The sequence below is a fragment of the Musa acuminata genome, chromosome BXJ3-11 (assembly GCF_036884655.1).
Source record: "Musa acuminata AAA Group cultivar baxijiao chromosome BXJ3-11, Cavendish_Baxijiao_AAA, whole genome shotgun sequence".
In the NCBI taxonomy this organism is placed as follows: Eukaryota; Viridiplantae; Streptophyta; class Magnoliopsida; order Zingiberales; family Musaceae; genus Musa; species Musa acuminata.
Genome location: NC_088359.1, coordinates 27553360 through 27576619, shown reverse-complemented (window position 1 = coordinate 27576619; position 23260 = coordinate 27553360). Strand labels below are relative to the sequence as shown.

General features: G+C 43.1%; 1 protein-coding gene and 2 non-coding genes across 3 annotated transcripts; all 3 read right to left on the bottom strand.

Moving 5' to 3' along the window:
• Positions 1-2496: 2496 nt before the first annotated feature.
• Positions 2497-9807, bottom strand: LOC103971688 (3-ketoacyl-CoA thiolase 2, peroxisomal). Its single transcript, XM_009385773.3, has 14 exons — positions 9583-9807; positions 9340-9413; positions 8010-8094; positions 7725-7851; positions 7537-7635; positions 7388-7455; positions 7151-7258; positions 6980-7057; positions 6499-6631; positions 6319-6415; positions 4672-4795; positions 4485-4593; positions 2895-2978; positions 2497-2808 (listed from the first exon to the last, which is right to left on the bottom strand). Exons 1-14 carry the CDS (start codon positions 9661-9663, stop codon positions 2720-2722), a joined length of 1356 nt encoding a protein of 451 aa, XP_009384048.2. The 5' UTR covers positions 9664-9807; the 3' UTR covers positions 2497-2719.
• Positions 9808-22926: 13119 nt separating this feature from the next.
• LOC135653464 (small nucleolar RNA R64/Z200 family) lies at positions 22927-23026 on the bottom strand. The gene has a single exon (XR_010502428.1). It is a non-coding gene; the product is annotated as a small nucleolar RNA R64/Z200 family (small nucleolar RNA).
• A 35-nt stretch (positions 23027-23061) lies between these two features.
• LOC135653463 (small nucleolar RNA R64/Z200 family) lies at positions 23062-23160 on the bottom strand. Its single transcript, XR_010502427.1, has one exon. It is a non-coding gene; the product is annotated as a small nucleolar RNA R64/Z200 family (small nucleolar RNA).
• Positions 23161-23260: the final 100 nt, after the last annotated feature.

Below are 23260 nucleotides of genomic sequence, written 5' to 3'. Positions count from 1 at the left end.
CCACAGTATTAGATATGCTCCAGCGGGCTAACCAGTACATCACGGCGGAGGCCTGGGTGGCTGTAAGGAGAAGGAGCGACTTTTGGCAGCAGGCTCCATAGAAAAAGTCAAGCACCCGCGGTGGCTATCCGATGTAGTCCTCGTAAAAGGAATCTAGGCCCTACCTCAGTCTCTTACGAGCGAAGGCTCCGTATCTACCTGATCGCCTCCCGGCCCGTGGTTAGCTCCGGCCTAACCCCCCTTTTTATCTACACGGCTCGACTGCAGACTGCCCGAGTCTACCTCAGCGCGGCCTGCCCGCCTGAGCCATATCCCTCGGCCGCAGCCCGCCTGCGTCGTGCTCCTCGGCTGCGTGTTGCCCGAGACCACGCCTGCACGGCCTGCCCGCCTATGCCGTGCTCCTCGGTTGCATATTGCTCGAGACCACGCCTGCACGGTCAGCCCGCCTGCGCTGTGCTCCTCGGCTGCGTGTTGCCCGAGACCACGCCTGCGCGGCTTGCCCGCTTTCACCGTACTCCTCGGTCGCATGTTGCTTGAGACCACGCCTGCGCGGCCTGCCCGCCTGTGCCATGCTCCTCGGCTGCATGTTGCCCGAGACCACGCCTGCGCTGCCAGCCCGCCTACGCCGTGCTCCTCGGCTGCATGTTGCCCGAGACCACGCCTACGCGGCCTGCCCACCTGTGTCGTGCTCCTCGGCTGCATATTGCCCGAGACCACGTCTGCGCGGCCTGCCCTCTTGCGTCATGCTCCTCAGCTGCATATTGCCCGAGACCATGCCTGCGCGGCCCGCCCACCTGCGCCGTGCTCCTCGGCTGCATATTGCTCGAGACAACGCCTGCGCAGCCTGCCCGCCTGCGCCGTGCTCCTCGGCTCCGTATTGCTCGAAACCACACCTACGCAGCCTGCCCGCCTGAGCCGTGCTCTTCGGTCTCATGCTGCCCGAGACCACTACCATTGCGCGGCCTGCCCGCCCCAGCCGTGCTCCTTGGCCGCATGTTGCCCGAGACCACTATCTCTACGCGACCTGCCTGCCCGAGTCATGGTCCTCGGCCGCATACTGCCCAGGGCCACCGCTGCACATCCAACCCTCCTTAGTTACTAAACTCCACGATTCCCACACCCCTGGTAACGAGTCGGCAATCGCCCAGCAATGATAGTTTCTTAAAGCTGAAGCCATGCCTCGGACCCCCCTTTACAGCAACCGACGCATAGCTTCCTTCGGGGGGGGAGGGGGAATATGATGAGGGTAATAATGGCGATAAGACTCACGTGACATCAGTTGTCCCAGGTGACGCCTCATGCCTCTGTTGACCTGTCAGCACCTGGTCAACGCTGACCGGAACGCCGACCAAGGCACATTAACTTCCTGCTCAGGCTCGATCCCTCACGCCATGCCAACGGCGATGTCAGACGCTACCAGAAGTATGATCCTGCTCTCTACGGGCAGGCACATCAGGCAACGATAATCCTCACTATAAAAACCCTCCTTCGAGGAAAGGGGGGGGGGACGAAGAAACAACTTAGCTAAAGAAACCCCCTTCACCTTCCACTAACTTGATCGTCGGAGGGGTCGGGCCGAGCTCCCCGACCCGACCTTTGTGCAGGTGCGAAGGCGGAGGTCTCCCACTAAACGCCCAGGCGAGGAGCCTCTTCCCGGAGGAAACGACGACCCCGTCCCGATCGGACCACTGTAATCGGCCACCTCAGTAGTCTCGAGGAACGTCCCAGGGAGATCCCCGTCATCCGGACCCAAACCAAGCCGCGTCGGTCCCGAGGACACGACTTAAGGTTGTTTACACTAACAGTATTGATGAAGTAAGATCATATATTTACATTATTATAGTTCATCATCATTTCTCCGGCAACACGATGACGTTGAAATGTTAATATTCTTAAAAATTCTTTTATGTATATAATTCATAAATTATTTCTTTCTTTCCATTTGGCCCGCTAAATTTAAGTTCAAAAACAAAAGTCAAATAACAGTAAAGCGATGATATATATATATATATATATATATATATATATATATATATATATATATATATATATATATATATATATATATATATATATATATATATATATATATATATATATATATATATATATATATATATATATATATTTTCCTTTATAAATTCGTTGGCAGATTAATCTGAATTTATTGGTGGATGCAAAATGTGAACGTTGAATATATCAAGAATTTAATTATTTGAAATATATAGATATATATATATATATATTAAAAGTTCGAAGAGGCAAGTATGATATTTCTAGATTAGCAAGGGATAGATATGTAAAGTCAACTACAGAAATACAAATTTTAAGCATACTGAGAGCACATCATATAACCGGAGATAAATATCCAAAAACTAATTTCAATTGTTTTGTACTATATTTCTTTTATATAGCTAACACCAAAAAAATGATTGTAATTTGGCCAAAGATAACCGAATCAACACACAACCGGACTAGAAAAGAAATTCCAAACATGAGTGACAATCTGAGGTGGCACAGAGAAATGTTCTAGCATGAACTCAGTCTCATTGCAAAGACAAAATTAACATTGTCGAATTGGCTTATTATCCAAGAATCATTCTAATTCTCAAGGCAATTCCAAGTGATGCTTGGGTATGATTCAGATGAGCTTATTGGCATAATTGTTGGTCAACGATGAGATAAAGCAACACAGGATTGTGAATGCATCCTTGGACAACTAGTTGTTGGAGATGACCTGCCTCGCATTGCTGAGTTGATCCACACCATCTCCACGCTCGAAAACAGCCGCAGCCCCCATACCCGACCCTGCGACACAGCATGAAACGATGAGATGAATTGCTTCAAGAACAGACGTCGATAAGGGCACATGAACTGTGATGCGAGTGTGTCACCTATGCACATAGAAATGACTCCAAACCTGCAGTCCTTTCCTCTTCGCTTCATTTCATATAGAAGAGTACTCACACATCGGGCACCTACAACAAGGAAAGAAACGTTTTAGGTTATATATATCTTTTTGGAGATAGAAATGTTCAGCTTTCATAACAAATTTATATAATTAAAAATAACTAGAATTCCCACAAAAAGAACGTGTTATGTATCGTTACAGAGATACCAATGTTCAGCACTCATAACAAGTCAAGAACATATAATTAAAAGAAACTAGAATTCCAAGGAAAAAGAGCTATTCCATTTTAATTAAGTTTCTGATCAATAGGATATTCTACGAAATTTACTGTCAACGAATTAGAGGACATGTGATTTCAATCTCCTCTGGTAGTGTTGGAAAAGCAATATCTAATTATCTGTAGCATTCTGTTTCCGAGTCATGGGATCTGTATTTTATAGTAGAAATTAATTATGCGTTAAATGAACATTTACCAAATGAGCTTCATGGACTGAATTTATTTGCCATCAGAATACTTGATTTCTTTAATATTTCAAATTGAGCTGATCCAAATACCAGTAAGAGACAAGCATAATTTTGCGCAAGATCATAGTCTAGAAAATATTCAGATTCATCATGCTGTGCTGAATCAATAGCCCAATTATGGGCATGGAACTCATGGTTCAGTCATAACTTCAGCTGCCAAATAAATTTCATAGCCCGTAACAAAGAATGTCTCAATAGCCGATAATGTGCAGGAGACACAGAATCAGAATGAATTTAAGGTACAAAGATAAGGTTATAACCCATGAATCGAAAAAAAAAAATCCAAGAAACATGGAACATTAGGTATAGGAAAATGATTGATGATCATTTGCAGTTTTAGAAATTTTCATAAAATAATCTAGACTTTGGAAAGAACTTTCTCCAATAACAGCAGCAAAATCTTTTCACAAATGGGAAAGTAATATAAATTGGTAACTAATACGAGAGTAACAGAAATTTGTTTTGTCATCCATACACAAGTTACAAATGCAATTTGACCCTTAGCCTTGTTCATAGAAGAAACTGTTTCAGATTTTCAATAGCAATTTCAATAAAATTTGATGTTTGATTATATATTTAGTTGACATACTTTGATGATAAAAACAGATATCAAAAGTTCAGCAGAATTAATTCTACAAAATGCTTCATTGGTTGATCATAAGCTTTCCATTCAACAAGACACATCTTCATTTGGCTATTGCATAAATTCTACCCTTGCTAATAAAGTCAATGTGTTGGCATATTTTATTATGGATATAATCAACATCTTGTATTTTTTTGCTTACTGGTCAATATTTTAGCATGGCATCAGAGTAGAATGCCAGGTGTTATTATCTGCAGAACCCATGAGTTTCCTCCTTATTTAATTCAAATTGCACATGTTATATATAGTTATATACTAAACCTTCCACTAGCCAACAAATAAAGGGAAGTGTTAGAACCTAAATGATCTCATCTATCAATTTAAAATTTCAATGTCTAGGAGTAATCAATTTTTTTACAAAAATAAATTTTACTGACAATATGGGTTTATCAGTTGCAAAAATACCTGTGCAACCCAACGGATGACCAAGAGCCATAGCACCTCCATTGACATTTACTTTTGCAGGGTCTAACTTCAGCTTTTTGCAGCAATAAACATATTGAGAAGCAAAAGCCTAGAAAAAGAAAAAATGTTTGTTCTCTTTATCCCTTGCTGTAGGATTCAACAGAAAATATTGGCCCTAGACTACTACCTCATTTATCTCAAAAAGGTCAATGTCATCAAGCTGAAGACCAGCAGCCTTCACTGCAGCAGGAATTGCAGCCACAGGACCAATTCCCATTACGTTAGGTTCCACTCCAACTGCAACGAAACTCCTGCTCATTCAAAAATTGCACCATACCAAAAGGTTAGGTCAGATGTACGGTACTTGAAAAAATAAGAATAATGATTCACATGTTCAGAATGATGAAATTAGATATTCCTGTCCAAATAAGCAAGCGATATTTTACAGGAAATTAGTTGGTGCTAGTGAAACAGTTAATTTCAGAATTACCATGTTTTCTGTAATTCATAAGGTCAACCATTAAGTTGTTAAAACATAGATGAAAATAGTTTAATGCAATTAATGTCAAATAGCTACTATATGGATGCTTCATGGGCTAGCATAAGTTGATGAGCAAATAGGAACCATTGTATGGTATAGGTAGCCCAGCGATACGTAGTTCCTTAAACTACAAAAGGGTACCTAAAATTAAATGAAAAAACTTTTCAAAAAAGAAAATAAAATGCACCCAGATATTTGTTAAAATCCATTTTATGAAGTGATTGTAACCATTAGGTACACCTAAGAAAATAATATAAAAGTAAAGGAAATAGGACCCTAGACACACCCATAGTCTTTAAGATGTGACTATGACATTCTAGAATACCAAGTCAGATTTGTAGTAGACATAAAAATACAAATATGTGCACCATGATAACTGCTAACAATTATTTTATGAACTGGTTGTACCCATTTGGTGAACCTAAGAAGACAAGATAAAACCTGCGGAAAGAAAATCTTAGACATGTATAGACATAGAATGTGCTCTAAGCTTCTAAATGAATAGCTACTCTTATGCATCATTGAAATGGAATCAGAGAAAATAATTTATAATTGATCCCAGGAGTCTCCATTAAGAGGATGTTGAATCATGTATATAGTCGGATTGTTGAGCTTGAAGCTTTTCAAAAGAAATCCAAATGATTTACGAGCAGCAAAAGAGTGGTAAAAAATATTTGGCTCCATTTATCAAGCTAATGAAAAAAAGAAACAAAAAGTAGTGGAATGATAGCATTTACTTTTATCCATTGTAGCAATAGGTGTTCAGATCTCACTAAGTGCATATATAATGATAATTTTGTTTCATGTTTATAGATTCATAAAACAAGACAATGGAAAGAGGACTTGTAAACCCTCACCCTCTGTGGTATCTGGCAGGCTGCCTTCTATCCATCCACAGATATGCATAACATGTCCATAATGTACCAAAGGAGATATTGCATATATGACCAAACAAAATACATTTCATCTATTACTAACTACCCCATAAATAAACAACAAAATAGCATAAAAGACATCAGCTGATGGTGAGTTTCAGAAGCATATTGTGTTGAACTGACAGTCATAATATCTGTTGGTAATTGAAATGCACAGAATCAGACAGATAGCATAGGTATCATTAATACTGACGTTCAGATATCATATTCACTAGATCATGAGTATAAATTGAGAGCTTTATATAGCCCAGGGAATTTAGAATTTTTCCTTCCCCATGGTAAAGTAACTAACCAACTTAGACAAACAAAAAACCAAGCATATTAAAAGTTCAACAGTGTGCAACAATATATAAACAACCTGAATACACCAAGTACTGGGAGCCCCTTTTTCATTGCTGCATCCCTTCTCATGAGGAGGACTGCTGCAGCACCATCAGTCACCTGACTAGAATTGCCTGCACAAGTGAAAAAGAACTTCAATATGCATCATCAATGATTTAGCCAAGGAACCAAAATTCACAAACTATTTGCTTCTCACCAGCAGTTGTTGTCCCATCCTTCTTGAAAGCCGGTTTAAGTTTTGAAAGAACTGAAATTGATGTATCTGGACGAATTCCATCATCTGCAGAAACTGTCACTTGCTTGTGCTCTCCAGTTTTGGGGTCTACAACCTTCAAAAGGTAATATCGCAGGATCAAAGTTCTGAAGAGAAATAACATCAAAAGACAACCCAACAAATAAATTGTTTGCAGCAGACGAAAGAGCACATCAAGATTTCTAGTGATTTGTTTCTGTTTAACTTGTCAAAAAAATTTGTCCCTAATATCTCTGGTAAGGGTTTAATGGTTATCATTGCATCACCATGTTGCTGAGAAACCCATTGAACAGTTGGCCATTATTTCCCTTAATATCATTGCTCTTTATTTCATATTCCTGGTTTTTATTCCGTATAGTTCTGGAACTGCTACAAGCAAGTAAGAACCATAACAAACAAAGGGTGTCTCTCATGCTTTAAGTACCTTTGTAACAACAGGAATGATTTCTTCTTTAAATTTACCAGCGGCTACTGCTGCAGCTGCCTTCCTATGAGATTCGACCTAAACAAAATGAGAGGCATTAGAAATTTTGAACAAAAAATATTTACAAATGCAATCTCTTTTAGGGATAAAATCAATAGGCACAAATCTCACAGCAGCCTGATCTTGCTCCTGTCTTGTTATGCCATAACGTTCAGCCACATTCTCGGATGTAATGCCCATTGGAAGCAAACAGTCTCGGGCTTGTGCAAATAACTGAGCCTGAGGAATATAAAGTAGATTTTTGATGCAAAAGGATCTTAGGATTTTTTACATTCAAATTAACTATGAAACTATAACCGCATCACTACAGCAAGAAAATTTCAATTGACAATATAACATAAGTTATACATTGGGATTAGCAGGCCAATCCCATCTGACTGGATCTACAGTCATTGATTCCACCCCAGCACCAATGCCTGCATAAGTAAGAAAGACCTAATAAAGCCAGAGGATCAGCCAGAAATTTACAGAACCAGTCAACCCACAGAAAACCATACCAAAATCATAAAAACCAGCTTTTATAGCAGCTGCAATATCAGCAACAGCCTGAAGACCAGAAGAACATTGTCTGTTTACAGTTCTGATTGGAACCGTATCTGTTATTCATGAAAAAAAAAACAAAATGTAAAAGAAGAAAAAAATGAATAAGCTATGACCATTGCAAAGTCAAGGGAAGTCAACCAACCAGGAAATCCAGCATAAAATGCTCCCATCCTGCACTCAATTGCCCTTTGAGATCCGGGTGCCAAGACTGTGCCAACAATAATATCACCAACTTCACTTGGGTTCAACCGAGTCTTATCCAACAATGCCTATAGAACAAAATGTGGAAGCTCCCATAAATATAAGTCACAACCAAATTAATAAAAAGCTCCAAGAGAAGGCATTTTATCTTTTTTCTTTTTTTTTTAATGTATTCCATACAGAAATTTCTATGTGAAGGAAAAGAACAAAGCAAAAAAGAATTAACCTTAAGAACAGGAGCTAGCAGGTCATCAGGATATGTATCCTTAAATCCCCCTTTTCTGGCCTTGCAAAGAGCAGTTCGACAAGCACTATCTTACACAACAAATATAAGAGATTAAGCTACAGGCGACAATTACTAGAGATCCAACACAAAAGAATACCGAAAACCTCCAAAGCCATACGATAGGATGTGAGAGTTGAATTTTAAAGACAGCTAGTGATAGAATGCTAGAACCATTCCAATTTCTTGATTGACAGATTGACTCTGCTTCCCTTGCCAGAGAAAATTTTTTATTTGCTGGGAAATATGGTTGATGAAAATCTATCAACAGTCAACACAGAACTGCATTAGGATAAACCAATCTTAAATCTCTGAATTCCTGATTTCTTGGTGTGCACCAGTCAAAGTTTTCAAGATTCATAAATCTCAATCAAAGTGGCATGACCATCCTATCTCAACCATTCATGGGGACATAAGAGAAGAAAGAAAATGCAGAAGTAATCCCGTAGGTACTTTTGAGATTAAAGGAGGAAAAATCTTGAAATCCTTGGAGAAGGTTTTCTTGTTACCACCATTCACCGGACATGCCCACCTACAGTTTTGTTTCTACAGGCCTTAATCCATACAAAATCCTCATCTTGCACATATTTACCCCATACAAATCGTCAGGTTATTGGCCCAACATACATAACATGCAAACAGTCAACTTGCACATATTATCCTGCAAAAGGAGGTCCACAGAAGTGCCCTGACACTTGTTTTTAGAACCAAAGAAACATAATATGCAAGAAATGGAAACCCAGCTCATCATGTAGCTAAAATAATTCTTTGTTGCATGACTCATGTTTAATATGCAAGAAAGACGTGGATTTTGCATCTTTTCCGATAGCTAATCCTTATATGTTTTGGTGCTGCATGTCAATTTAGTGGCATTATCGCTTCAAAATCATAACTTTTGTTGATTTTTTTTTTCAAAATTATACTTTAATTTAGAAACGGAATGGCATAAAAAAAATGAATCTACAATTATTACAGAATCAACCAAGGGATATCATTTAGCGCTAGGAGCCCTACCAAGACGAAGGTGCGGGAACCCCTAAGAAGAGGGGTTTCCGAGATGAAAGGTGGAGAAGAAATTCATGAAGATAGAAATCCGTTAACAAAACCATCGAGTTAACTATTCACTGTTCTTAACTCAACGAGCTTCCCGACGTCACATATGAGAAAACCAGACAAAAACACACACACCTTCATTTTCTCCCTCTTTCAAACAACGGCACATAACAGATGAAACAGAAAGCCAGAAATGCAGAGAACGGATAGTAGAACTCACGCCACGATAACGACATCATCGCCGAAGCAAGAACTCCGATCCTTCGCGCTCCCACCGGCAGAACAGACGGCGGTCTGTCAAGAAGAAGACACAAACAAGCAAGAAAAAGCCCACATCAGACGCACCGAACCCCCGCTCGCGCGCACAAAAGCACCAAAAGAGCGGAGATCGGAACGGATCCGAGCATCTAAACCCTAATTTGCCTCGACCCAAGCAGATCCACGGAGGATTACAAGAAGATACCGAGATGCTGGGGCGATCGGCGGAAGGCGAAGGTCGGAGGTGGTGGAGGAGAACCCTCTGTCTCTCGATCGCCTTCTCCATTCTCCTCTCTCTCTCTCTCTCTCTCTCTCTGTTTGTGTGCGTGATATTTGATGTTGGGATGGCGGAGAAGGGAGGGCGCAAGCTTTAAGGAGGGAGAAGCAGAGCAAAGCAGGCCACCCTGCATGGGGAAGTCACATAATGCGCTTCCAAATACGACCAGCGTTCATACACGAGTCCTTCTCACCGTACTTTGCGGATCGATCGGTCCACTAACTGTACCAGCGTTCAACTCATCTGGTGATCCGATATGTAAATTCAACATTTTCACAATATATATATATATGATGAATAAAATAATAATGAAATCAGATATTAAGATATTATTCCTATTTTTTTTTCTTGGTCTGATGGATCGATTCGATCTCAATTTCAGGACACTCGTATGGTATCTACAAATAGATCTTATTTCCACACAGCCGAAATAAGATCTTTGTCGGAATCATAACCAGATTAGGTTAATTCTGATTTCTTTTGTATTATTCAGTTTCATTATTTATTGTTTATTTTTTGCATTATTCGAATGTTATGCTTTTATTTTGAACACAATCCGATACTAATAATTGCCAAAACTTGTCCTCACCACTGAACTCATGCAATTATTATTATTAATTCGTATTTAGAATTAAAGATATTAGTATTATGGGAGTTTTCCATGTAATCCGAATGTACGTTGATTACATAAATTAGGAGTCACAATCTAGACAAAAATATAAGCATAGAGTCATAATCTTACGAATCTTAGACTCTTTAAGAGTTATGAGTTAAGAGTGATCAGCCTAATAAAAAAACAAAATCAACCTCACGATATATTTTATTATGATTAGACTATTTGAACTATATGAATGTTTATTATAAGCAAAAAAGAGAAAGAAATTTACTATATATATTTATATTCTTAATATGATATGTAATAATTATTTTCTTGATATATTAAGTACATTATCTAACGAATTGATTCATCAGCTCGACTAATGATATTGATCCACCGAATCATTCAACGATTCAGTGTTTCGAGATGCCATTAACACACGATGCTACCCACAACAAATCGAAGGCTATGCCTATTCGTGGTAACGAGATTGCACCTGCTATCAAACAGTTCAAATCTTAAGCCTAAATGGCATCCTCATGCATAAAAACGCCAGTCTTATTGAAAGAGATATCTAACTGAATGACAGAGTTTCGAAATACCATAGACGGGCAATATCGTATGATATTATAATAAAGGATTGAAATATCGTACTATATCGAAGTTTCGACGTTCGTTCGGTATAGTATGATACTATATATCGAGTGGTATATCGTTCGATATATCGCTCGGTATATATATATATATTATTTATATTATTTATATTTATATTTTTTATAAAAGGTGACGTCACATCACCTCGACGACATTATCTTTTCCTTCTCTGGGGCGACGTCGTTGAGGCGACACGATGTCGTCTCGTTTATATATATATATATATATATATATTCTTATAAAAGGTGACGTTGCGTCGTCTCGACGACGTCACCAAAAAATGTGACGCGACGTCGTCTTTTATAAAAATATTTATATAAATATTTTTTTATATATTAATATATATATATATATTTATTTCGTTTCGTCCAATAACAATCGGTTCGTACCATCCGTACCGGATGATATTATTCGAAATTACATACCTTGATTATAACTACACACTATGATTGTCTGTCATATAGAAGATTCGGAGCTAACCTAAATCCAACGGCTGAACTTGTTGCAAGGCTTTAAATCGAGATTAAGGTGACTCGATAAGGCCTATGCGACATTATGATTGCCACATGTATGGTTTGCATGAATGATAATATAGTTGCTCAGACGTGGGGAGTCAAGTTCTAATGTGTCCAGGTAACTATGTACTCAAAAGTGAGCGCTGATTTGAGCTAACGTGGTATCCAATATGATGTGACATGATATTGGATCGTCCATATATATATAAATCATTTATCATCTACCTCATTGTTTTGATATGCAAAAGATATATGATATGCAAAAGATATTTGGATACGATGATCAACTCGGTAGACAACTTGTCCATATATAAAAATCGTTTATCATTTACCCCATTATGTTTTGATATGCAAAAGATATATGGATATGATGTTCAACTCGATAGACGACTTGATTATGTTATGGATGGTGGGGTGTTGTTATTGTCATTTTGATCCATCTAGGGATCAAAGTATGCTTTATGGCATCACCCATCTATGTCAAAGGATACATCATAATAAAGAAAACTTTGACTAGATTTGATTCTGTGGAGGCGAAGGACGTTACATGATCAAATTCGATCATATCGAAAGTGAGACATGGAAGGAGGCTGAAAATGATCATCAATGCAAGTGTATATTATGTAAAAACATCAACCATCATTTAGCTGCTGAGAGATCCACCAAACCATTGAATGCAATGCTTATCAATCACATGACAAACATGAACAATACAACGAACTGAACGCTATTGTCAGAATAACTAAGAAAAAATTAATTACAAATTAACCCTAATAATTAAATTATTTTAACAACCTGATCTTTAAATTTAAAAAAATTTATAATTATAAAAATAGAAGATCTAACTTCATTTTTATACTAACGAAAATATAAAATTAATATATTAACGAAAAGGCAATGTCGCTCTACAACCCATTCGGTGTTTTACATCTATGTTAATACTCATGCAAATATCGAACAACTTTTCATTATTTTACATCTATATTATCACTAATGTAAATGCCAAACAACCTTTTTACTACTTTGTATCTATGCCGACGGGCTTAGATGAGAACCGATCGAACATGACAACTCTAGGTCAACATGTAAATGACTTCGTTTAATTTTGTTTGTGAACCTTTACATCATGGTTGAGGGGTCGGCACGGTTCGATCCGGTCCCGGATGCACAAGATCGCTCGTCTCGGTACTCGAGTAGTGGAAGTCGTCGTCTGATTGGGTCGAGCTCGACCCTCGCTTCTGAGATGCGGGGGTTCTCTTTTGATTGGTCACCTCCCTCCCTATTGTCTGCTCTTGCACACAGGTCGAGGTCGGGTGGGGGATTTCCCGACTCGACCCCTTCGGAGATTTTGTTAAATTTGAGTGAAAAATATGCATCTAAAACTTCCATATTGCTAGCTCGATGATGAGTTTTTATACCCTGCGCATAGGGCCCAGTCATACTTGACACATTTATGTTAGGATCGGAGCGGCACTAAGAGGGGGGGGTGAATTAGTGCAGCGGATTAAAACTTCGATTTTAACAAAATCTTTCGTACGATAAGAACGGAACTTAAAAAGTTTAACTTGAAAGCGTATTCTTAAAATTGCGCAGCAAGGGTAATAAGGAACTAAAGCAGTAAGAAGATTTGCAGTAATGTAAATGACAATAATAAAATGCAAACCAGAGATTACGCCGATTTTTAGAGTGGTTCGGTCAAATGACATACTCCACTTGCGATGCCCCTCTTCGATGAGGCTCCCACCTTCCACTAGCAAATCTCTTGAAATGGAAGGGTAAACACCCCTCTTACAACCTTTTACAAGCAGCTCAACCTCTTACAAATTTTCAATAAGAAAGGAGGAGGAGAACTCTCTAGCAAATTGAAAACAAGACTTGCTAAGACTTTCTAAGACTTTTCTCTCAATCAAAATGCTTCTCAAAAGTTGTAACCTCAGCTGAGATTTGAGGGGTATTTATAGGCCTCAAGAGGATTCAAATTTGGGCTCCAAAATTTGAATTCTCTTTAGGTTCCCGAATGCTGGAGGTGCCACCGCCCAGCGCTCGGGTGTTGGACGGTGCAACCGCCCAGCCCTGGAGGTGTCACCGCCCAGCTCTCGGGTGCTGGGCGGTGCCACCGCCAGTCTAGGCGGTGCCACCGCCTAGGCCAAATCAGCTCACTGGTTGAGCTCCAAACTTGGCCCAAACCAGTCCGAACTCGGGCCCAATTAGCCCCTACTTGGGTTATAGGATTAACACCTAATCCTAACTCTAATTAACATGATAACTACGAATTTGAAGACATTTTATAAGCTATTACAAAGTCCGTAAGTCAAGACTTCTTCTAGCGAGCTTTCGGCGAACTTCCGACGGTCTTCCGATAAACTCTCGGAAACCATTCTGCGGACTCCCGACAAGCTCCTAGACTTCACGATTTGATCTTGGCGAGTTCCAATGAGCTTCTTCGGAAAGCTCCGATCATTCTCGGTGAGCTCCGCGAACTTCCAACGAACCTTCCGGCGAGCTTCCGAAAAACCCTTCGGCAAGCTCCCTACTCATTCTTGGCTAGTTTCGGCAGCATTCCCGATGAACCTTCAGACTTCCGTCGAACTCTCGAACTCGCAATGAATCCTTCGTGCTTGACTCCGACACTTTGTTTTGCTTTAGTCTTCGTCGTTATCGTAGTTAATCCTGCACACACACAAGCAAAAATTCTACTCCGATCTAGACAATTATTATAAAGAGAATTGACATTCTGTTGCCCGGCACGTCATTGGTTGGCGCTTCGTCCGATTCTTCGGCGCATCATCCTCTCTTGCAGCTTGTTGCCCAATCGGCGGTTGACCTCCGCAACGCCGATATCCTTGGCACAGTTTCGCTCTCCTTGGCCCGATGCCCGACGTTCGAAGCGTTCAGCCATCCAATATCCTAACGTGATCTCTTCCAGCGCAACGTCAATTCCTCCTGCGTCAACTGTCTAAACCTGATCGAGTAGACCTGCATCACTCAAAATACAGTTAAACATCTAAACACAATCAATTAGTTTCATCATCAAAATCTGAGATTCAACAATTTATGGTTGTCGACCCATCAAGCAGCGAGCTTATTCATGCAGATATTGAGCGTCCTTTGTACCACGATGCCGGGGGGCATTGTACTCGCCCGGCGCCATCCCGATCTTTACAAGGCAGCGTTGTACTTGATCGGTGCCATCCTTACCTTTATAGAGAGGCGTTGTACTTGGTTGGCATCGTCTCGATCTTTGCGGGGCGAAGTTGTACTTGATCGGCGCCGTCCCGATCTTTGTTGGGCAGCGTTGTACTCGATCGGTGCCATCCCGATCTTTGTGAGGAGGCATTGAACTTGGTCGGCGCCATCCCAATCTTTGCGAGGCGGCATTGTACTTGGTCGGCGTCATCCCGATCTTTGCGGGGCGGCGTTGTATTTGGTCGGCACCATCCCAATCTTTACGAGGTGACATTGTACTTGGTCGACGTCGTCCCGATCTTTGTGGGGTGGCGTCATACTCGAGGAGCGTGGTTTGTTATGTTGACCTCGATGCTGATGTGGCTGTGAGCAGTTGTTAGAGGGCAGGTTACCAAAATATGCACTATCATTCTCTCCCTTGATCAGAAAGTGGCACGTACCGGATCGCTCCCCAAGGGGCCTGGTGCATGGTGCAGTTCGTCTTATAAGTCAGGTTGCTCTGTGTCAATTAGTGGTATGACTGGTTATTGGCTGGGGATTTCCGAGAACCATGATCAGTCGGAGATAGAGTTTGTTGGGAACAAATGTCAGAGTTCTGGCTAGGTGAGTGGCATTACTCGATAGCGTGTGTAGCAATTTAGTTGGTGGTGGTGAGCACATTGGCTTGGACACTAAAGGACTGATACAGCCGAGTATCATGGCCCAAGTGTTGAAGACTGACATGACCGAGAGGTATGGCTCGGGCACTTGAAGACTGATGTGGCCAAGCACCATGGCTCAGGTATTGAAGACTGATGTGACCAAGAGGCATCGCTCGGGCACCATAGACTGATGTGACCAAGAGGCTCGGGCACTATAGACTGATGTGACTGAGCAGTATGGCCGGGTATTGAAGACTAATGTGACCGAGAGGCATGGCTTGGGCACCGTAGAATAATGTGACCGAGAGGTATGGCTCGGGCACTATAGATTAATGTGAACAAGCAGCATGGCTCGAGTACTGAAGATTGATGTGACCGAGAGGCATGGCTCGGGCACCATGGACTGATGTGACCGAGAGGTATGGCTCGGGCACTATAGATTGATGCGACCGAGCAGCATGGCTCGGGTACTGAAGATTAATGTGACCAAGACGCATGGCTCAAGCACCATAGACTGATGTGACCGAGCAGCATGGCTCGGGCATCGTAGATTGATGTGACCAAGAGGTATAGCTCGGACACTATAGGACTGACATGACCGAGCACCAAGGCTCGGGCATGGGGGCTGATATGACTGAGCACTGAAGATTGATGTGACCAAGCACCACGACTCGGGCATTGAGGGCTGATGTGACCAAACACCATGGCTCGGGCATTGAAGTACTGATATGACTGGGCAACTTTGCTTTGCCTATGGTCAAAATTAACCGAGATGGGAGTCTTCCCGCCTTGCAGTTTTGGCGAGAAATTTTCGTCCTGACAGGAGACTTTTGCCCTGGCGGGAACGCCTTGTCTCGAAACTAGTGCTTCTTTATGAGACATTATGGTGAGGTGAGCGACTGCTCGCATTCTGGGGGAGGTGAAGGGTCACCTCGGTTGGCGGAATCTCACCCTATAAAGCCCCCTTTCACCTTCTCCCCTTTTGCCTATCGGTTTTTGCTAAGTCCATTCCTACACTCCGGCTCTCCTTCCTCCTTTCCTCCTTGGTCCGTAAATATCTCAGGTCGGTCAAGATGTCCCCTTCCTCCTCTTCCTCTTCTTTCTCTTCCTCTTCTTTGTCATCCGGTAGGTCAGGATCCGAGGTTGCAGCGTCGATCTCGAGTAGTGACCCGTCGTCGGGTGGGGCATCTCCTGTGAGTGAGAAGACCACTCGGGCCCTGGAAGTCATGAAATCCCTGCTCACTTTAATCGGATTCTCCCAGAGAACTCTTTCTCTCTCAATCTGAATGACCTTGGCCAGGGATTTGTTTGAGCAAGAACACATGAGATATTCCTCTCATGACACCAAGAGTGGATGATCCTCTATCGACACTTAATAGCCCTCGTAAGGTTGACTACCACTCCCGATGACCGTCTGTACTAGATATGGGACATCCAAACCTATAAGTCTGGTATCAAAGAATGGAGCACTCATATATGACATCCTTAGTTTCTCAACTCTAAGGACCACTGGGACTACGGAATCGCTGTCGGATAATAAGTATCATCAATCATCCAGCATTCCGTAAGCGGATCAAGTAGCGAACTCATTCTCCAATAAGCATGGTATTGTATCCCTAGTGTCCCCACACGAGTAACTATAAGACCAGCTGCATCCATCATATGGACGGGTATACAGCACACTAGTCTGTCCGATTATCTCGATGTCCCTCTCGAGTAACCTATGACCGAGATTATTTAGGATCTGTGTTTAAAGGCGAATCAGTCTTATTATCATGATCTCATCACAATCCGATTTTCATTGCACAGATCCAAGGACAACACAATATATACATCCATATATGCAATAATCAATATAAAATGATAAGTACCAAAATATAATAAGCAAAAAGATTTCGTGTCAAGTCACACGTGCCATTACTCACGTGATTGGCTTGTTGGGCATATATGACTAGTAGTTCGGGAGGCCCACAGTATGCTTGGGAATTCATCAACCCAAGTGCTCTGAGCTCCCGTGACTCTTCTCTTCAGGCCACCCAATATCGCCCGGTTGGTTATCTCGGCCAAGCCGTTAGTTTGGGGGTGAGCTACCGAGCTAAACCTCAATTGTATACCGTAGCCCGAGCATAATCTTTTGAACAATCCATTGTTGAATTGTGTACCATTGTCGGTGATGATGGCTTTAGGGACGCTGAAGCGGGTAATAATGTTATTCTATATAAACCCTTCTACTTGCTTCTCGGTGATGGACATCAGTAGCTCGGCCTCCACCCATTTGGTGAAATAATCCACTCCAATGATGAGGAATTTTCGCTGCGCCGAGGAGGTCCATCCCCCATTGCGCAAAGGGCCATGCACTGTTTAGGGCGATTAGCGAAACTGCAGGTTGATGATGTGCTCAGGAATGCTTCTGACACTACTAGCATCGTTGTACATATGTCATAGCATCTCGATGCATGGTCAGCCAGTAATATCCTTATCAGAGGATTTTGAAGGCTAAGGTCCGACCGCCAATGTGCTCCTTGTAGATCCCTTCGTTGACCTTGGCTAAAATCGTCTGGGCCTCCGCGGGATTCAGGCAATGCAGGAGCGGTTGGGTGAACGACCTCTGATAGAGCCGTCTGTTCATCTCGCAATACCACACCTATCTACGTCGGAGCCATTGGGAGGTCGCCTTGTCGACTGGTAGTGTCCCATCTCTTTTGTAGCAGAGGATCTCTTCCACCCAAGTCGGGGTTCTATCGGCCGTGGCCACCTCTTTGGTCGTGATGGTCCGATAGGGAAGCTGCTCGACTTCCGGAGGCAATTCGGTGCTTTCACCCGAGGCAAGTTTTGCCAAGGCATCGGCTTGGGCGTTCTACGCCTATGGCACCCTTGTTATGGCGAAGCGTTAGAAGAGCTAGCGAGTTTCTTTGCCTCGGATAGGTATTTTGAAATGGTAGCGTCCCGAGCCTCATAGTGTTCATTGATGTGGCCAACCACCACTTGGGAGTCGGTGAAAACCTCGATGTCTTTGACTTGGAGCTCGAGGGCTAGTTTAAGCCCGGACAGGAGTACTTTGTATTTGGCTTCATTTTTGGTGGGCTTGAACCCGAAACAGAGTGCATGACTGAACGACCAACCGTCGGGGCTTTTTAGGACGAGGTCGGCCCCGCCCCTTTTTGCGTTTGCCGAGCCGTCGACGTGCAAGCTCTATCGTTGCTTGGTATGCTTGATGTTACTGCTTTCGAGGGGAGTCAATTTCGAGATGAAGTCGGTGACTGCCTAAGCCTTGATGGCCGTTCTCGACACATAATGTATGTCGAATTCCCCGAGCTCGATTGACCCCTTGAACATTCATTCGGACACGTCAAATTTGGATAAGATCTATCGCAGTGGTTGGTCAGTCACTACTTTGATCGGGTGGGCCTGTAAGTAAGGTCATAGCTTCCTAGTTGTCTGAACGAGTGCTAAAGCCAATCTCTCCACCGGTTGATATCGTGCCTCAGGTCCGATGAGGATGTGGCTCAAGTAGTAGATCAGTTGTTGCACCCCAAAGTCTTCCCGAGTTAAGACAAAACTAACAGCATGCTCGGAAGCCACAAGGTGGAGGCTGAGTGGTTCTCCCGAGGAGACTATGGCGAGTCGGGGTAGACGGGCCAAGTGCTCCTTTAGCCGACCAAAGGCCGCTTGACATTTCAGAGTCCACTCAAAGTTCTTCGGGTTCTTCAAGATTCGAAAAAAGGGAGACACCTATCCCCCGATCAGGATAGGAACAGAGTTAGGGTGGCGAGCCTCCCAGTCAAGCGCTGCGTCTCGTTCACCGAATGAGGAGGCTGCATGTTGATGATAGCTTGAACTTTTTCTGGGTTTACGTCTATTCCCCTTCTGTGGATGATGAAGCCGAGGAATTTTCTTGAGCTGACTCCGAAGACACACTTGGTAGGATTGAGGCACATGTCGCACTCCCGCAATTTCTGAATGTCTCGGCGAGGTCCGTCAGGTGAGTTTGGGTGGATTTGCTCTTTACGATCATGTCATCAACATACACCTTCATGTTTCTCTTGATATGGTGGACGAACATTTTGTTCATCATCCTTTGGTAGGTTGCCCCAACGTTCTTTAACTCGAATAGCATGACTGTGTAGAAGTAAACTCCTCGGTTTGTGATGAAAGCTGTATGTTCCTAGTCTTCTGGTGCCATCTTGATTTGGTTGTACCTCAAGAATGCGTCCAAGAATGTGAGGAGCTCGTGCCCCGAAGTTGCATCGACTAGCTGGTCAATCCTTGGGAGTGGATAGCAATCCTTCGGGCATACTCGATTAAGGTCGGTGTAGTCAACACACATTCTCCAACTTTCATTATGCTTCTTAACGAGAACTATATTCGATAGCCATCGAGGATATTTTGCTTCGGTGATGAATCCTACCACCAAAAGTCATTCTGCCTCTTCATCCACCTCCCTTTGTCGGTCGAGCGCCAGCTTCTATGGCCGCTGCTTTACCAATCACACTTGGGGACTGATGTTTAGGTGGTGTTGCACGACCGTCTGATCAATCCCGGGCATGTCTACCAGTGACCAAACAAAGACGTCGACATTTTCAACCAGTAGGTTGATGAGTTGCTCTCTTTCTTTCTCCGGTAGCTCAGACCTGACCATGATGATCCATCTGGTCGGTCACAACATAGTGGGACCTCTTGGGTGTGCTCGATCGGCTCGAGGCGTTGCGACGGCTTGGCGACACCCCGAGGGTCGACGATGGAGCGTTCGTGCTTCGACTTCTTGAGCAAGGCCGCCAGGTAATATTGTCGGGATTCCCGAGTGTCGCTCCTTACTTCCTCGATCCTAGGTCGGGTAGGGAACTTTATTGCCCGGTGGTACATAGAGATGACAACCCTAAGTTTGTTCAGGGTTGGTTGGCTAAGGATGGCATTGTACGTCGAGGAGAGTTCCACCATCATGAAGGTCACCATGACCGTCTTGGTCTTTGGCTCCTCTCCCAGGGTGACTGGTAGGATGGTGGTGTCGAGGGATGAAATGTAATCACTTGTAAATCCAGCAAGCATTGATTGCATCAGGGTGAGGTCATCCTTGGTCAGGCCAACCTTCCGGAAGGCGTCGAAGTAAAGGACGTTGGCGGAGCTCCCGGTGTCCACCATGATCCTTTTAACTTGAGCATTGGCGATTATAGCCGAGATGACCAATGCATCGTCATGCTCGCGGTACTCGATTTCCCCCGTTGGGAAGGTGATCTCCGACACTTGCAGCTACCTCGGTCGTTTTTCAACAACTACTTAAGCGTAAGCCTTTCACCCCGCCATGCGATCCCCACCTGATGTCGGGCCACCGCTGATCACATCAATCTGCTTCTCTATTGGACCCAAAGGGCGTGGCGATAATTCATGTGTTCTTCTAACATAGTGACCAAGGTGTCCCCGACGTATGAACTCTTCAATCTGGTTCTTCAAGTCACGGCACTCCTCGGTGTCATGTCCGTAGTTGCAGTGAAACCGACAGTACTTTGAGCGATCGTTAGGTTAGAGGCCTTCAAGAGTCCCTTCTCCCTAATATGTAGAAATATCTCCATCCTAGAGGAATTTAGAGGCGAGAGAGGGGGCCTCGAGAGAGATGCATCGGGTCGATCGATCCTCCTTCTTGGCGATACCGAGGCTTGCCCTCAGGGCGGTTCCGCTTGCGACCTCTTATGCTCCTCGTGCTTTCCCGCCATCAATGCCTCGGTAGCTACGTATTGGTTAGTACGTTGAAGCATTTTGGGAATAGTCATCGACGGTCGCTCGACTAGCGACCAAAATCCGGAAGGCTACAGTCCCATTAAGAACACTTACATTATCAAAGAGGGATGAGCATCGGGTAACCCCCAGATTTCGGTAGTAAAACGAGTCACGAAATGAGAAAGCAACTCGTCGTCCTTCTGGCTGAGACCGAGGAGCAAAGCTGTAGACGACTTCGGTCACACGTTGGCCAGGAAGTTGAGCTTGAACTCTTTGGCCAACTGGTCGAAGGAGGTTAGTCGGAGGCGACTGTACCACATCTAAGTCGGGCCCCAAAGCGAGGTAGGGAATGCCCTACACATGAGGGCATCCAAGGTGCCCTAAAGGGCCATCTGGGCTTGAATCTCCAATGAGGGCTACCCTCCTGAAGAGGTCTCGCCAAGCTCTTCTTTGGACTTATGAAACTCTCGTTGAACCTCATATAAACGTCGATTGACTGAGCATAACTGTGCCCGACGAGAGTCCACTGAGTCGAACGATAGGGTATCGGGCTCAGGACTACCGAAGCCGGGGCGCCGAATTTGCATGCTATGCATGGGCATTGGCCTCGAATTCGATTGCCCTTCGAGCGATGAGGCAATGTTCGTTGTCATGGGTCACCAAGGGACCAAGGGTGGTCCAAGAGAGGGTGGAGGCTACGTGGGTGCAAGGGGCGACAACTCCCGTTATGACATGTGGGAGCGTCGAGAGTTGCCTAAAGCGAGGAACAAGGGGACCAATGGTTTACATCATCCCTGACAAAACTTGGACTTGGTGTGTCTGGCTAGGGAGAGCCTCGAGGGAGATGGGAGGTTGAGCAATGGCCATCCCGAGGAGTGATAACCCTAGGTCAATGAACAACCGCCAATAGTGCCCCGAGGTTGTCACGGAGCCATTCGCCTATTGCTCCGAGGGAGGTGGGAGTTATTCTCCGAACCCAAGAGTTGAGTGGGTCGGAAGGCACTCGTTGCCAATGTTCAACCAGTTTGCCTAGGCGAGGTTGATCTTATGACATTAGACCTTCTAGCGCTAAAATATTTGTAAACCTTTACACTGTGGCTAAGAGGTCTACACAATTCGATCGAATCCCGAATACACAAGATCGCCTGCATTTATAAACGAAAGACATCATCCAATTAGGTCAAGCTCGAACCTCGCTTCTAGGATGCGAGACATCATCTACGCACGTTGTACTCGCTTGACTTCATCTCAATCTTTGCGAAACGACATTGTACTTGATCAACATCATCACGATCTTTGCAATGTGACATTATACTCAATCGACATCGTCCCTAACTTAGGCGACGTTGTACTTGGTTAACACCATACAGTGAGGCAACATTATACTTGGTGTCATCCCAATCTTTACGAGATAATGTCATACTCGAGGAATATGATCCGTTATAATGTCATACTCGAGGAATATGATCCGTTATATTGACATTGATGCTAATGTGACTGTGAGCAATTGTTAGAGGGCAAGTTACCAAAATATGCAATTTGAAAATTGTCACACCAATGGAATTCTTTGGCACTAAAGCTCTTATAATAGCTGACTTTTCTAAACTAGAGGGAGAAATTAAGGTGATACAGTTGATTTATTTCATAAAACATATAAAATAAAGATTGCTCATAATGTAATTAATTACGGTGTCTAGGATGATATGCTCGCACTCGGATGTTTAATTCAAAAGGTCCACATCAAGGAATACCAGATTTATTATCAAATTAAAAATATATTAAGATGCTATAGAAAAATTGTGCACATAATTGTATACAAAATGAGTCAAGATGAGTCAGCCCCCTCATATTTGTCCATGAAATCTGCAATCAACTCGCATTTAATCATTCAAAAAGAGGTGTTCTGTTTGATCGATTTATTGATCATGCGAAGAAATGCGATACGAAACATTCTGATGCAGTACAAAACTCGCTCAGAAGAATGAAATGACTTCTCATCGATACTCGAGAGTACCTCCGAAGTCTGACATGCGAAGATTACATTTCATAATTCATCGTAGCATAACGAATTAGGAGAAACGAAGAAAAATCGAATTAAAACAGCTTGCTCAGAACAATGAAATGGCTTCTCATCGATACTCGAGGCATCTCTGAAGTCTGACATGCGAAGATTATATTTCATGATTCGTCATAGCATATCATAAATTAAGGGCGGAGAAATTTTCTCAAGTAAAAAAAAACAAATCAACGGAAAAGAAAAAAAAAGGAAAACATCGAAACCATGTAATCAGAAGATCCTT